At 35.3% G+C, this 16,440-nt stretch overlaps 1 protein-coding gene across 50 annotated transcripts in view; it reads left to right on the top strand.

The window, feature by feature from the left end:
• ANK2 (ankyrin 2) overlaps positions 1-16,440 on the top strand; it is a 330,750-nt gene that overhangs the window by 160,493 nt on the left and 153,817 nt on the right. For all 50 annotated transcript variants that reach the window (XM_059170296.1, XM_059170307.1, XM_059170367.1 and 47 more), the window contains exon 4: positions 783-881. In XM_059170296.1, coding sequence (XP_059026279.1) covers positions 783-881 — 99 coding nt within the window. The remainder of the gene's footprint in view (positions 1-782; positions 882-16,440) is intronic.

Raw genomic sequence — 16,440 nt, 5'->3', positions numbered from 1 at the left:
TATGTTAGAAGCTGTTGGGTTTTTTTGTGGTTGATATTCCTTTTACTAAAATATATTTGAACCTTGTCTTTGGGGCATCATTTCAGAAACAAGAGATATTTTTTTAAAATATCATCAGTGATGTCAAATCCTTGTCTTTGGAAGATAAAATTTTAATGTGGAGAAAGCCAGTAGCCAGTCAGAATCAAGCCTGTTGACCAGGGCTTGAGTGTGACAATATGGTTGTGAGAGAAGCAGAGTAGCTTCAGGCCCTCGAGCCTCCAGCTGGGGCATTACTCTGATCAGGGAGAGACAAAAAGAGCGCTGGAATAAATTAGGAATATGGCCAGTTAACCTGGATTTCTAACACCTCATGCGTGCATAGTTGCCAAAGTGTAGACTGGCCCTGCTCACAATATACAGAGATTCCAGTGAAAATTTAAACACAAAATCTCTCTGGCAATTCCAGAGAAAAGTTAGAATACAAGTTTACTATAGGCAATAAATTGTCACACACACACACATGTGCACAAATCCCAAATTTGATTCTGTAAGTGCTCAGTCTTCTGTTCTTAAACACTGCCCCAGAACTGTGAAGGCTAGAAAAGGAAAACGTGATTGTGGGAGGCTCGGTGTTTTGATGACAGACAACCATCCCTTCCCAAGGTGGGCTACTATCTTGATAGAAGGACAAGCTTTAACCACTTGAAGTAATTAATTAGCCAAACCCAAAGTGCCTGTACATTTGATTTCTACAAAATTTGGAAACCTGTGACATTGCCTATTCCATTTCTCCAACACAGAAGGGAAACACGGCCCTTCACATTGCGTCTCTGGCCGGACAAGCAGAAGTTGTCAAAGTCCTTGTCAAGGAAGGAGCCAATATTAACGCCCAGTCTCAGGTATTCCATTCAGATTTTCTCTTGTGGAAATGAATTCAAATTAGAACGGCTCTGTGAAACTGATTTAATGTGTTGAGCCAGCTGTTGGGCGGTAGATAGATTTACTATAAATACTTCTATTATTTATTTCAGCCAATTATTTTATTAACTCATGCAATGATAGTTCTTCTTTCTTTGATGTATCATGATCTCCCTCTTAATATCACTGAAAATTTGACAACAATGGTCTCTCATTCTAAGTGCATTAAAAAAGACTATAAAGTGGTTTTTTTCCACAATGACAGTGACATCTGTGAAATATGAATTATTCATGTGAGTTCTATGTTGTGCTATAAAAGTATTTTCTCTCCTTAAATTTTAAACAGTCTCAGGACATTAGCATTCCAGTAGATCTGCTATGAAGTGGGAATCACACTAATTACCTCACACCCCAAATATGGACTTTACAAAACTCCTGAAGGAAACAGGGAAAATTCGTGACCCACAGCCTTATGATGCATGTAATAATAATAAACTGGATCCCTATTTCCTGAGTGAAAAATATTGCTTTGCCCAAAGCTTTACCTTTGGTATCTATTATGTTTCTATGTAGAAACTGAGGTGCCTTTTTTTTTTTTTTAAATGAATAGAAATCTGTCAGCTGCAAGTTTATTTCTCTCTCTACTTATGTGGACCACCAACTTAATAAAATCAATTTTGGTACAATACTTTAAGCTACCGCTTTAAAACTATATATATTTGAATGAGGTACATTTCTTTATAAATCCATTTCTTCTCTTTCTTTTTTGAAGTTTTTAGCCTTTCTGATATAACAGGCCATGCCACAGGGACTATTGTCAAAATAAATAAGTTCCTGTCTGTCTATTCTTTGGGATAATCTCACCAGCTTGCTTTTGAAGGCCTCTGTGTAGAAATATCTCTACCTGTTTAGTTCATTCATTCATTCATCATGTAGTCATGGTTCTAAGAGGTATAAATGGTACAAGTTCTAGACCCATCAAATACTATGGGGCAAAAGTGAGAATCAGCCCTATTTTCTTGGACTTTGATTATAGGGAAGAACCTGTTGAAATTATGACAGAGAAGACATTATTTTTATTTCTGTAATAGCGTACTACTTTAAATAACCACATTTTTCTTTTAAAACCCAAATATGCACCTCTTTTTAAACATTTATTGAAAATATGCCATATTCTAGAAACTTCACTAAAAGAACAAAAATTTTCAAAAGATTTTATTTATTTATTTAAGAGAGAGAGAGAGAGACTGAGAGAGAGTGCATGAGAGGGGAGGGGTGGAGGGAGAGGGAAAAGCTGACTCCCCACTGAGCAGGAAACCTAACTTCAGGCTCCATCCTAGGATCTTGGGGTCATGAGCTGAGCTAAAGGCAGCTGCTTAACCAACCGAACCAGCCAGGGGCCCCTCTATGAAAAAAAAAATTTAAATTGTTACCATCTGTAAAGAATTCCCATATATTTTATAAAGTATAATGGCATCTTGGTCTTAGAGACAGAGGACTTGCAAAAGATTTTACTGCTCTAAAGTAAGGGATTAAAACCTTTTCTTTAGAATAGCAAGAGAACATCTTTTTGCTCTAGAGAAAAGATTCTCAAACATTAGCTGGCATCATAATCACCTGCAGGGCTTGTTGAAACCCATGATTCTGGGCCCAACCTCAGGTTCTGTTTCAGTTCTGGAGTGGGACCTGAGAATTTGCATTTCTCGCAAGCTCTCACATAATGCTGACACTGCTGGTTCAGGAACACTTTGAGAAGCAGTGCTTTAGAGAATGTAAGAGAAAACTGGATATAAGGACTTTGAGGTGAGATTCACTAACTGTAGATCTATTAGCATAAATCAAGAGTTTGTGTATTTAGGAAGCATGGAAATGAAAGCCTGGTCAAGTTCGACTGCCCATAGGAGGTTCCTTTTAATGGAAAGTTTACCTGCTAACTGTTAGTGCTATTAGTATCTATAAAAAGAGCTTAGTTACTTTTCTCAAAATGACTAGTTGAACATTGCGATTTCGTAAAAGTTGATAGGTAGAAAATCCTGTGAGATAAATGCTTGTTAAAAGTTTTATCAGTTATCATACTGTGATTAGTGGAAATGTATATGCTTTGGAGAGTTTTCAAGGAGAAATTAGTAATTTGCTTTCAAGAGTCAATGAGCTCGTTCTTTATAGCCATAATCATGCCAGTTGATAACAGATCCTACAGGAAGGTTTATATTGTCATTGAGAGACTAAAGTAATCTTTATTTGTATTGTATTTAATTTGCTCAATTTAGATTCATATTATAGGGAATCCTGACAAATAGCTTCAAACTGATTTTATTTTGTGAGAAAGTTTTGGAGAAAAATTAATAATTAAAACTTATTTAATTATTTAGAAAAACAAGTGACTAAGTGATTTGATAAGCTCTCTGACATTATTTACTATATTGAATTTAGGTGGCCTTTACTACTAATTAACAAAAAATACTATTACTTAAAATAGAATTTAATGATTGAAATTAAGATACAGGAATTTATATAAAACAGGTTGATTATTTTGTTCCTGCGTGTGAACAAGTCTAAAGGCATGGTTTCAAGGGCCATTGAGAGGGGATAGGAGTCCTTATCATATCTCATTCTCATTAGTCCTGTCTTGTTTAAGATGGAGATTTCTCACATGGTGACAGTGGACCTCAGGTGGGTGGATAGGATTATGCTCATGGTAGACAGACACTTCCTTTTGAAAATCAGAGAAGGGTCATAGGAATACCAAATGCTCAAGATAAATTTTGAATTTTATACTCAAATTACACCTTCTATATCTTTCTGAGAACATAGTGCAAGGCAGATGCAGGATATTCTGTTATTATAGGAGCATTGATAGCTGCATAGTACTTTACCTTTGACAAACTTCTGAGCGGTTTGGAAATGGACCACTAGGATTATTGAATCAAGAAGGTAAAAAGCTCTTTGGAAAGCTCCAAGGAATAAGTTTTCAGTAAACATTCACAGGGCTCATAGGTTATGGAGAGGTACACATCTGTGGATTTTTCTGCATTTGCTACCTGAACTGTAAAATCCTTGGGAGGCTTACCTTCACATAACACAGTGCCAGTTTTGGTAGGCAGAGTCCTTAACTCAGGAAGAATTCCAGAATACCAGCAGAAGCAATTTACGTATTTTAAGTAGAAGTATGTGATCAATATAATAACCCTCAACCCATGTTTAAGTTTCTGTGCTCAGCAGAGGTAGCAGTGTGGTCTAAACTGAGTCGATTCTCCATATGATTTTAAATATTGCTCAGTCTATGTAGCTCCGTGGCGTGATTCTTTGCTCTCCTGGATTCAGTAGCATGAAGATCTCATTAAGACTTCCATGAAAGCTCTTTGGTAGAATAATGGGGCTGGAAGTTAAATTAGAATGATTGCAGGAATGCTATTTACATTGAGGATGGTTGCTTGCTTTCTGACCCATCTTTACTCTCCTATAATCTTTATTAGGCATATTAACATCTTGTAGACCATCTTAAAAAAGTAATGCTGGGATGCTTCCTAGCTACTTGTACTGGTATTTGTTTGTCACTTTTATGGTCTATAAACCTATTAGACTCAGAGATACAACTTTTTCTTATATTTATTTATTTATGATTTTCCTTATTTATTTTGGAAAGAGAGAGACCGAGTATGCATGAGTGGGAGGAGGGGCAGAGGGAGAGGGAGAGAACCTCAAGCAGGCTCTGCACTGAGCTTGGAGCCCCGTGTGGGGCTGGATCTCACACCCTGAGATCATGACCTGAGCTGGAACCAAGAGTCAGACATTGAACCAACTGAGCCAGCCAGGAGCCCCAGAGATACAACTTAAAAAAAAAAAAAAAAAAATTGTTCCAATTATATATTATAAAGGAAACTTCAAAAAAATTTTTAAAAAGACTCTCAGAGTGATGAGTTCGTTTAAATTTTTGTAGCACTTTTTGCCTGAATGATATTTGCCTACCTCAGGTTTGCTTTTTGTGATATATATCTATAGTTTCTGCAAGGTGATATATTTCTTGGGAGAGGGTAATTTTTCTCACTCTTTTTACATTTTTAGAATTTGATGTAATAACCTTGTGCATTTATGACTGGAGGGTAAACATACACATGTATATTCTTCCTGTATAAGAATAAGCTTTGTTGTGTATTCCAATCATTCTTAACTGTAGACATTAATAACAATACAATAAATAATATTGACTGCTGGACACTATCTCCAGTGTGTTGTGTACATTCTCCTGATCTTCATTTATTCTGTCATTATCGATGACAGACTGAGACAAAGAGAATTTACTCACTTGCTTATAATCTTCATCCCTGGGCAAAGCTGCTTCTCAGCTCCTATAACACTTGTACATTCCCTACAGATCCTATAAAACAGTTTTTATCATTCTTTCTTCTTCTGGTCCAAACCCTATTAAGGTGCAAGTAAGCAGATTTTCCTGAAGTAGCATCCATGTGAAAGGTGTGAGGTGAAGGATTTCCCCTCAATGTTTTCTGAGAACTATAAATGTGAAAGCTCTGCAAAAATGTTCCAAACATGAAGAGATTCTGTTGTTGATGCCAAGGAAATCTGGCCTGAGAAATTTCCCCTCTTTAACTTTCTCTACAATAAAATGCCACTTTTTGTTTCTCACGTAAGAATATTTCTCCTTTAGACTTTTATTTTCTAATGTAAAATCATTAAAATCAGAATGTCCCTTGTAATAAAATAGTTACTTTAAAAATATCCTTTTTTTAAAAACATGGCAGGCTGGTTCATGTGATGCATGCATATTTTATTTACTACAATAATAAAATAAGCACACTGGATCCTAGAATATGTAATATCTCCATACAGCAAAAATTAAGTGAAATTGTGGAATATGGGTACGGTAAAACTTTGATACCATAGCTTTCTGACTATCTTTCTGTACCTTATACAGTGGGTCCTGGGGTGTTTGAGTTCCCTAAGAGTTATAGAGAGAAAGGAGAATATGATCTCATTAGAAGAAAGGGTGGGCCAGAAATTCCCACAAGACTCTTTAAGTGGAAGTATGTGTCTAGGGAGGTAAGAGTGGGTCTGGATAGATTCCAGATGCCACCAAACTACAACCCCATAGTAATACCTTTCACTCAGTCTCTTAATTTTAAAGTGTATTTTTTATGTGTTATTTAATCTCTTTTTATCTTTACAATGATGTGAATTAGCAGCAATTATTTTCATTTGGATAGAAGGAAAGCAGAGACACAAGCAGGAAATCTAAGGTCTCGTACCACATTAGTGATGGAGTCACAAACCCAGGGCCATTTGGAATGGATACCTTCCTTCCAATAATCTACAGAGTTTACTGGTTAAAGCTTTCTCCATAATTTCTGCCTCTTCTGGGGGAGGTTCATGGCATTATGTAGCCCCCAGAAGAGCCAGGTTCCTGGTTTAGATGCAATCCATTCTTTCCAGGTCTAATTGCTCAGATGCTGGGAATAACTAAAAACATTCCCCAAAAGCTAGGCTTTTGCAAGTAAAAGGGGTTCATGTACACTGGGACACCTATCCACAGTTGGGACTTTTGCACTCAGCCATCCATTGTCGTAGTGTTCTTTTATCAAACACAATTCTTAATCCAATGGAAGGCTTAAATATACTTCCTAAAGTTTAGTTTGTGATATCTTTTTGAGACATTTTTCTTACCAGTGTTTGCATTGTTCTACTTTTTTAAAAAAATTTCTTATGTTTCAATATCATGAGGATTCTAGGACCATTTTTTTTTCTTTTCATTTTATTTTATTGGTAAGTTAGCCCAACTAAGATATTGTGACTTGGCTTTCTTCATACCATATTTTACTCAAAATTTACCTCTATTTTTCTTGAATCCTTTTGCTTATTTATGTTCACTACTCCTTGTTCTTTCAATCCTGGAAATTTCATTCGAAAAAGAAGACTTTCCTATTAGTAACACAACATGATTAGACTTTATTTTTTTAGCTTTTAGATTTTTAGACCATGACCATTAATGCCAGTTGCAAGATTACATGATCATTAGTTATACTCGTAGAATTTAATGGCTGCATGTGCCCACTATATGCAATGACAAATATCTTGTTCAGATATAGCTTCCAATAATTTTTTTCTTCATTGGCCCTCACCCACTGTTACAAATAATTTGAATTAGGCTGTGAAGAGGAAGAAAACCTACACAGTTGGCCAGCATACCCATTACACTGAATTGCTTCCATATGGCCATGGAGCTATCCCTGGCTCTCACAACAAAAACTCATAATGGAACATTCTGTTCAGTCACACACACACACACACACACACACACACACACACGCACACACACACATGCACACAGTGTATAAAATGGGATCTGGAATCAGATTCAAAAAAAATTGTTTTGTTTTCAACATTTTTTTCTCCAAATGTATACATGTGGTTCTTTCTTAATAAGGTTCTTGGTTATTTTAATTAAGAAAATTATTGTAGCATAACTTTTTTGAAGTTAAGGTAAAAGCATGTACTTGCATTTGGCTGGGGATAAGAAAGAACTTAGGACACTAAGAGCTAATAAAGTCTAATCATGTTTGTGTTACAGAACCTTTTTGACTCTGCAAATCAGTTTATTGGGTGATTACACATTTGCAAATGCATCTGTGTTGCTTATCATTCCAAGTTAAACAAAGGAAGTATGCTTTCTCCAATTCCTCATTCTCTGATATGTTTAGAGAAATGATGAGAATTGACGTCTTTAAAATTTTGCATAAAATGGAATTATTATCTCACATTCTAGTAGAATTTCAACATTAAAAGTTCTAGTCTTTTCATACACACACATACACACGCCTGAAAAGACATGATAATATTTTTATTTGCAATAAAATAAACAATGTTCCATTTTTGAAAGAAAATTAATACATGCATATTTTGTCTTCATGTTCATTTATCTAGGGACAGGTGGTATGAAAAGGTTGAATACTCGTTATCAGTTTGTCCTGAGACTTGAATGAAGTAAGACATAAACATCATTGAATCTATATCTATGGTAGATGTCCTATTTATTTTTCACTTCACAAGCCTATCCATGTCCACTATTATTGTATTTTAAAGGAACTACATTTGTAGAAAGGTAAGACTTATAAAGAGAAGACTAAAATGGCTAAGATGACTCTACATTTCTCTTAATAGAAATCAAGTTCAAATTTCATACAGAAGACCCTTCTTTTTCTCTCCTTCAGAGTTTAAATGGAGGATAAGCAATTCTGGCAGCAAATAGTTAAAATAGTCTTGTAGCACTACTTACCTCAGATCCCACAGCACAGCATATATGTTCCAAAGCAGGTAAGATGCTAGAAGACCTCAAAGCAATGATCCTTCCAGGCAAAGATCACAAAATAAAACAAAAATGTGAAAACATGACACTAAATAAATTAAATAAAACTTGCCAATAGAAAATTGAGAGTAATCATTGATTTTATACTTCTGATTTTTATACTCCGCCACTCAGCAGGTGTTTGTGTATTCAACATGTGCTCACTAATATTTGCTAGAGATACAAAGATGGGGTTGGGAGTGGGAGAGACCTGAGGAAGTGATGGCTGAATTGATTTTGGGTGTATTTTTTTTAAACTCATAGATAATTTTATTTTTAAAATCTATTTTTTCCAGCTTCAGTTAAGTATAATTGACAAATAAAATTATACGGTATTTGAAGTATATAATGTGTATAATGTGATGATTTGATTAATGGATGCATTGTGAGAGGAAGCCAGGTTAATTAACATGTTCACGGCCTCACACGTACCTTTATTTCTCTTTCTCTCTCTCCCGCCCCCTTTTTCATGGGAATATTTAAGTTTTCCTCTTGTAGCAAATTCCAGTTATATAGTACAGTGTTATCAACTATATAGTAATCATATTATATATTAGAAAAAAATATTATATATTAGAGTCTTGGAACTTACTGGTCTTAAAACTGGAGTTTGTGTATTTTATCAGCCTCTCCCAGTTTCCCTCACACACTGCTCCCCCCAACCCCCCCGGCCGCTCCCCCTGCAAACCACACTACCCACCCCAGCCCCGTTCCATGTCCCTGAGAACCATTTTTGTACTTTCTGTTCCTGTAAATTCAACTTAAAAAAAAAAATAGAAGAAGAAATAGATTCCACATATAAGTGATACCATGCAGTATTTATCTTGCTCTGTCTGGTTTATTTCACTTAGCGTAATGCCCTCCAGGAACTGTTCTCTTACAAAGAGGAATTAACATAAAAATCAGGGAAAGAGGATATGCAGTGTGCTATGGGAAAATGAAATAACACAGGCAAGAGCCTAAAAGAAATCTGGGAGCTGAAACATGAAAGGGAAATGGGGTATATGTGAGGCTGAGAGAGAAAATCAGATCCTGCAGCACTCTGTGAGCCATGTTAAGAATTTTGCTTTAAAATGTTTATCCTAAGCCCAGTATGAGGTAGAGGTGGGAGGTAGAAAAAGATGAAATTTGGATTTTGAAAAGATCACCCCGATGCCCTTTGGAGAATGATAAAAGGGGCATCATCATAATAGAACCTCCCTCGTAGAGGTTATGAGAATTGAATTAGTTAATCCATGTACAGCACTTAGAACAATGCCTGGCATAAGAACTCAATGAATATCATTGTTAATAGATTCACTGAATGCTCATTTGTGCAAGAGCATTCGCTCTGTATGCCCTCTGCTCCCTGTAGCACAGAGAAGATGGCAACAAAGTTCCTTGATGTAGCTTAAGAGAGTGCTACTAAAAATGAAATCTGTAGCTCCTATGACTGGTTCTTTTCACCTGCTTTTTGGAACACTGTCAGTTCTGGTGCATCCTAAACACCGATGCAATAGTAACTTAATAGTTTAAGTAATTCAGTAGTGAGGACATTTAGAATGTAGACATTGACTACCTACAGACACAGGCAGCTTCAGACAAATGGATAAAATATGAGAATTTTCATCTCGATACATATGCTGGGTGGTAAAAATGAAAGTACAACTAGCAAAATATGGTTTTAACCAAATATTATTTTTAAAACACTTTCAGAGGGTAATCCCAAATGTGGAAAATTTTACATAGATTATCATAAGCTAAAAAAGTGTTGTTTATATTGAAGACAATATATCCATGAATCTAGTGTAGAAATTGAAGGTGTGGAAAAACAGCTTTAAATTGCTGTTTTAAAAACATCTGATGATCTTGATAGATCTGGGTTGGTTTTCTTTAAATATAAAGTTCCATTCTACATCTTTTATTTGGGCAGTTACCACTTTTCAGGACTAATGATAGTAATTTATGGGTCATTTTAGTTCTCTATTACAGATATTTCTGTGCCTAGTATTTTAATATTATTTTAAATGATGTATTTAATATATATTCAAATTAATAGATTAAATTTTATTTTTAATAACTTAAAGAAATTGCCCAGCTAGGAATATCAGGCTGCTTCCTGAGGAAATATACAAAAGTGCTGCAAAAACATTTAGAATGATAAGATATTAAAAGTATTCTCATTAAAGCCAGTAACAAGAAAAGGATTCTTGTCAGTGATACTATCAACATGGTGTTCAAGCCCTCGCCAATGTAATAAGATAAGAATAAGAGTGGAACAGGAAAAGATGAAAATGCTGTTTTATACAGAATATGTGATCATTTAGATAACTCAAAAGAGTCTGCAAATCAACCTAGATATTTTTACATTAACTAATTTATTAAAAGCCTACTGCCTGCACAATTCTATCCTATGCACGTCACAGACTTGCACTTTCATGTTCTTTGGCTAAGATTTTTTTCTGCCTAAAAGTTGAAATGAATTGCTCTTTTAAAAAGTTAATACTAAGATAGAGTACTAAGTTCCTCATCTAAAAATGGAAGCACTTTGAATATTCTATATAAAATTGGATTTTTGAGGCACAGCTTAAAGCTTCATTAGAATGTGCATGCATGATCAAGTTCAACTGTATTTTCTGTTCTTTTCAGATCATTGAGAGATACTTTTTGTTTAATGATTTTTAAAGATCACAAAGTTGTACCAAAAGTACGCATATTTTGATCTGCAAATAGTAGCCCGATGGTATCTTATTAACTATTTGTCTGAACATAACCTGGTACAGTATTTTACACTGTAGCCCTTTAAAATTTTATGTTTAAATAATGTAAGTTGACTTGAAGATATGAATAGCAGTAATATAAGAAGTAGAATAACAGCTGGACTTGAAATGCAAATCAGCAAAGGCATATCGTTTCAGGAGAGCAAGATAAAGACATCACTAAGTGGAGACAAACACAGGAGGGAAAATTCCATTCCAAGATAGGAAAAGGAAGGCCATAAAATATGTTCAAGTAATTCAGGAATACTACATGTACAGATGTAGACTTCACATGAGATTCTATCATGGTTAGGAAACCTACCCTATTACCTACTATTTGTATTACCTGGGTTGGTTACTTAACCTCTCAATGACTCTATATTCCCATCTGTAAAACGGGGATACTAGTATTTACTGTACAAGGTAAATATGAAGATTAAATGGGTTAATACATGGGAAGTGCTTAGAACAGTGCCTGGTCCAAAATAAATGTAATATAAATGTTAGCTTTTATCTTGATCATTAGATATAATGGGTTAGCTGCCTGAACTGTTCAATAAGTAATTCATGGATTAGAGCATAAGTTAAATCGGGTTGAATTTTAATTAGTTAATCTGTTATTTTGGCTGATTGACCATTGGAGCAGAGAAGTCATTATGTTCTGGAGGTGGTGACAGAGAAAAGATTATACAGAAATTTCATCAATAGTGTTTAGAAATCTGTAACTTGTCCTTGCTGTAACACAGGTTTGGAATAAAGGGCAGGAAGCTGAATGATTAGAAAAAACACTTGCTGCAAACAGCAAGAAAGAAAAATGACTGTGTTCATTGAACACATACCATACGGCAAGCACTGTTCTACCCACTAGGGATGCAACAGAAATCTCTACTTTATTCACTTTTGGTCGTTAAAACACCCAAATTTAAAAGCACCACTTTTTTGTGTGTGTTTGGTGTTTTCTTTCCTAATAATTTTTTCTATTTTCTATTATTTTAACATAACTTCTGTTTTTAATCCCAGTATTTGTTTAACAATTTGCTTAAATATGATTTAATAAAGGAATAAGCTGTTCTTCATCTCTTAAACATGAAAAACACATTTTGAAGGTGAAGATAAATGATTGCTTTACTTAGAAAATTCATTTTTTTCTATTTCAACTGTTAAACCAGGCTATTCTCCCTATGTTTTTTTAGTACATTTCAAGTCCCAGCCTCTTACTGTATTACTTTATATGAGAAGCAGGGAATTCTTGGCCAAATTATCTCATTACTAATATTTGTCATAATCTTTCAATATATGTAGAAAATCATTTAAAAATATAAATTTTCATAAAGTGTTTACCAATTTTTTATCACCTTCTGGTTTTATAGTTAGAAACTGAGGCCAAGCTATCAGATACCATCGGCAATCTCAGACAAGATAAGCCTTCCCAAATAGTGCTGTTTTTTAACAACAAGAAAGGGAAGCACTATCTCCTGATATATTAAATTCTAATTTTAGACCTTTAAAGGTGCTTCTATGTAAACAACCTGTTGCTGTACTTAATATGATTTAGTAAAGATTCACTTGCTACCAAGAAAGGATAAGAATACATTTCAGTGGCAATGAAGAAACCTTAAGAACACAAATGAGGAGCTATCCCTTTTTGCAGTTAGTTCTGTTAAAATATCATCATCTGAACACATAATAATAATTTCTGTCTCAGTGGGCATGACAGTTGTTGTGGGTAGGCATGCTCCAGAAAACACATCTGACAGATCAGCCTCATTGGTTGTTTCTGGGTACATTTTGAAGCCAATTTATCCAGGCAGAACTATCAAAAAATATTTTCGCCTAGAATTTTTAATGGGAGGATAAAGAATGTATACGGCATGCTTACATATTTTTATGGGTGAGCTTTGAGGGGTGACATCTTCCCTCAGAATTCTTCTGGTACAAACTTTAGTTTCTCTATTTTGAGATCAAGAACTTTGCACCCAGCTTTTTTAAAGCAGATCAAACACTTTGATGCAAAGTGTTGCTATAGGTACCTCTAGGTTGGAGTTAGGCAGCCTCTGTTTCAGGAAGGATGCGTCTGCCACACAGGAGCAGCATGAATCCACCTGGCCACCTCAGATTCTAATTAGAATTTATTTTCCTGGTTGCGAACTGCCTCTCCTTTCCATGATGCTTCTTTCCATGGCATGTATATGCCTGAGAGAACTCTTCCAAGGAACGGCCTCAGGCACATTTAGACCACCAACTTCTTCTTTTTTAAAAAAAATATTTTATTTATTTATTTGAGAGAGAATGAGAGAGAGAGCGCATGAGAATGGGGAGGGTCAGAGGGAGAAGCAGACGCCCTGCAGAGCAGGGAGCCGGATGCAGGACTCGATCCTCGAACTCCAGGATCATGACCCGAGCCGAAGGCAGTCGCTCAACCAACTGAGCCACCCAGGCATTCCTAGACAACCAACTTCTGTGTGTTCTCTGTCCCTCGTATGAAAATCAAGATTCTAGATGGCAATCAGCAGGTTTTGGTTTTCAAAAATATGACAGTTCCCATCATCTATTATATTTTCCTTATTTCCATGGCTGGTAAAATCCAAAAGTTCAAATCCAAAAGTTTATTGCATCCAGCTCATTCTGGGTTTTGCTTATCCCCACTAGACCTCTGCAGCTAAAGTTTATTTAGGTCAGCTCTTAGACTCTTATCTTCACTATGGATATATATGTTAACTGTACATAAATACAAAGTGGGTTGGTTGGTTTTTGGTTTTGTTTTGTTTTTTTTTTAGGATTATATTTATTTATTTGAGAGAGAGACAGGATGAGATCGAGAGAGAGAGAGAGTGCAAGAGCAAGAGAGAGCAGGAGCAGGGGCAGGGGAAAGGAAGAATCAGGCTCCCCGTTGAGCAAGGAGCCCTTGATCTCGGGACCCTGAGATCAGGACCTAAGCCGAAGGCAGATGCTTAACCAACTGAGCCACCCAGGCACCCTTTTATACAAAGTGTTTTAAATAACCTTAAGTCTTTTGTGAATATAATTTTATTTCAAGGTATAAATTATTTTAAAAGTGCTACAAAGGACACTAAGCCTGGGCATGTGACCGAGTGGTTCAGGTGTTGTCTATGTGAGTTTTTGGATCCTTACATTGACAATAATTGTTCTTTGAGGTTATATCTTGGGCAAGTTGTGAACTAGAACTTGTATTAAGCAGTTGTTAAATGTTGAATATATCACTTGAGGCTGCTTATTTTAATGGATCTATTTCCTTTCATGGTCTCCCCACTATTCTAACTCCCTACTAACTTTTAAAAGAGCTCAGAGAAGGGCAAATCAGCACACACCAAAACCCACACTTAATAAAGGAAAAGTTCTATACTAAGGCTTTGCTGCTCTTAAACTTCTCTATTTCTCAAATGTTACTGAACCTGGGTATACCGCTAGGTCTTGTTTTAATTTCTATTGGTATAATATGTATAGTATAATATGAATGAAACTTTGGTTATCCCTGTTACTATCAGGTAAGAGGTAAGAATAGCATTATAATTCTGACCACTTTTGAGTGACTGAAAAAACTTACAGCACATATTTTGCAGAGAAAAGGAGACTGTTACTTTAAAAAATTAAAAAAAAAAGGGACGCCTGGGTGGCTCAGTTGGTTGAGCAGCTGCCTTCGGCTCAGGTCGTGATCCCAGCGTCCTGGGATCGAGTCCCACATCGGGCTCCTTGCTCAGCAGGGAGCCTGCTTCTCCCTCTGCCTCTGCTGCCACTCTGTCTGCCTGTGCTCGCTCTCTCTCCCTCTCTCTCTCTCTCTGATGAATAAATAAAATCTTTAAAAAAAAAATAAAAAAAATGCTTGAATCCTAATGGAGTGTGTCAATGTGTTTTATGTGTCCACATACTCTCAACTATGTTTTAATTTTTAAATTGGAATACAAAGTACTCCAATCAACTCAAATGAAAATTTACATTATATATACAGAAATAACAATGGAAGAAAACCTACTACTGAATACCTTATTTTGTTTGCCACTCACATAGAAAAAATTATTTTAAAATCTCATCTCTTGGAAGAGAAAATTTATTTCTTTACTGAAAATAACCCACTTGCTTTTTTTTTTTTTTTTTTTGTAGTTTAATCTTATTCCTAAAAATCGATTTTATACTTTTTCTGCAGATGTATCTCAGGGTTACTGAAAAAATACATTTTTAACATAAATTCTGCTTTTAATACTTTTATTTCTATGATATACTTTATGATATTCCAGGTTACCAGGAAAATGCTTCATTTAAAAAAAAATGACAGTAGGACAAGCTATATTTTAGTACAGATGTCTGTATCAACTAGAATGTCTTGTTGCATGCAAGAAAAAACTTACTTTGTACTTGGGTAATTCAAAAAAGGGACTTCCTTGGCTTTCATGAATACAAAGTTAAAATAGGTAAAGTAAACTCCAATAGTATATTGATTTGTTTCAGGTTTTTGTTTGTTTGTTTGTTTTTTCCTCCCACTGGCTTACTTATAACTAAGGGCTCAGATTCTCTTCTCTTTGCTGTGATTTCTGCAATGCAAGCTTTTTCTATGCTGGTCTCCTTTGTGGACCTAAGATTGCAGCCATACTTTTTCTTGTTCAGAGTCAAAATATGGGAGCCTTGTCCCAGCTTTCCAAAAGAGAATCCTGAATTTGACTGATTGGACCATTTTACTTCTTTTGCCCAAACTTGAACCAGTCATTGTATCCAATAGAAAGGATTGTGTTGATTGGCTTCAGTCATCTGATACGCTGCTTGGAGCTAGTAGATGAAAAGAAGAATTCAGCTCCATTGGAATTATAGGGGGGAAACATAGATACTTTAAGGAAAAAACCAGGATGCTATCAAAAAAGAGAAAGGATATTGGGTAGGCATGGTAGTGGGTAGATGCCCTCTACTATATTTTGGGTATTCCATTTTAATAAATTCACTTGCTTTCTTCCTTTTTAATATTTTCTTTACTTTAAAAATTCATTTGCTTTTTCCATGATTACTTAAAAGGTTCATTTGACATCTTGTTTTTTGGTTTATAAATCCAAAGACATAAGCAATATAATGATTCACTTATAGCTTAAAAGTTTAATGAGGTATCTATTCATTTTTGCAAAGTGAAACATGAGATAAAGGCTTTCAGTATTTTGGAATTATATGAGAGTAAGTTAAAATTATTATCAGCCACCTCAGCTCCTTTGTAGAATGCAGTAGTGGTGAGTCACCTGGTACCTTTAAATGTTAAACTTGAATAAAGGAGAAATGTACAAATCTGAGTTTTCTATAATTGTCAGGAACTGAATAAATTAAAGTAAGAGTAAACTGTTAGTCAGCAGCTGTTTATTGGGTGATTATTGTATCCTCAGGAGAGTTCTCATTTCTTTGGAGGATTCTAAACAATGTCAGACAGGAAGCTGCTTTTAAAAAGTGTATAGA

This window comes from Mustela lutreola, chromosome 1 (genome assembly GCF_030435805.1).
Source record: "Mustela lutreola isolate mMusLut2 chromosome 1, mMusLut2.pri, whole genome shotgun sequence".
NCBI classification, from domain to species: domain Eukaryota; kingdom Metazoa; phylum Chordata; class Mammalia; order Carnivora; family Mustelidae; genus Mustela; species Mustela lutreola.
This window is presented reverse-complemented; position numbering and strand designations above follow the sequence as displayed.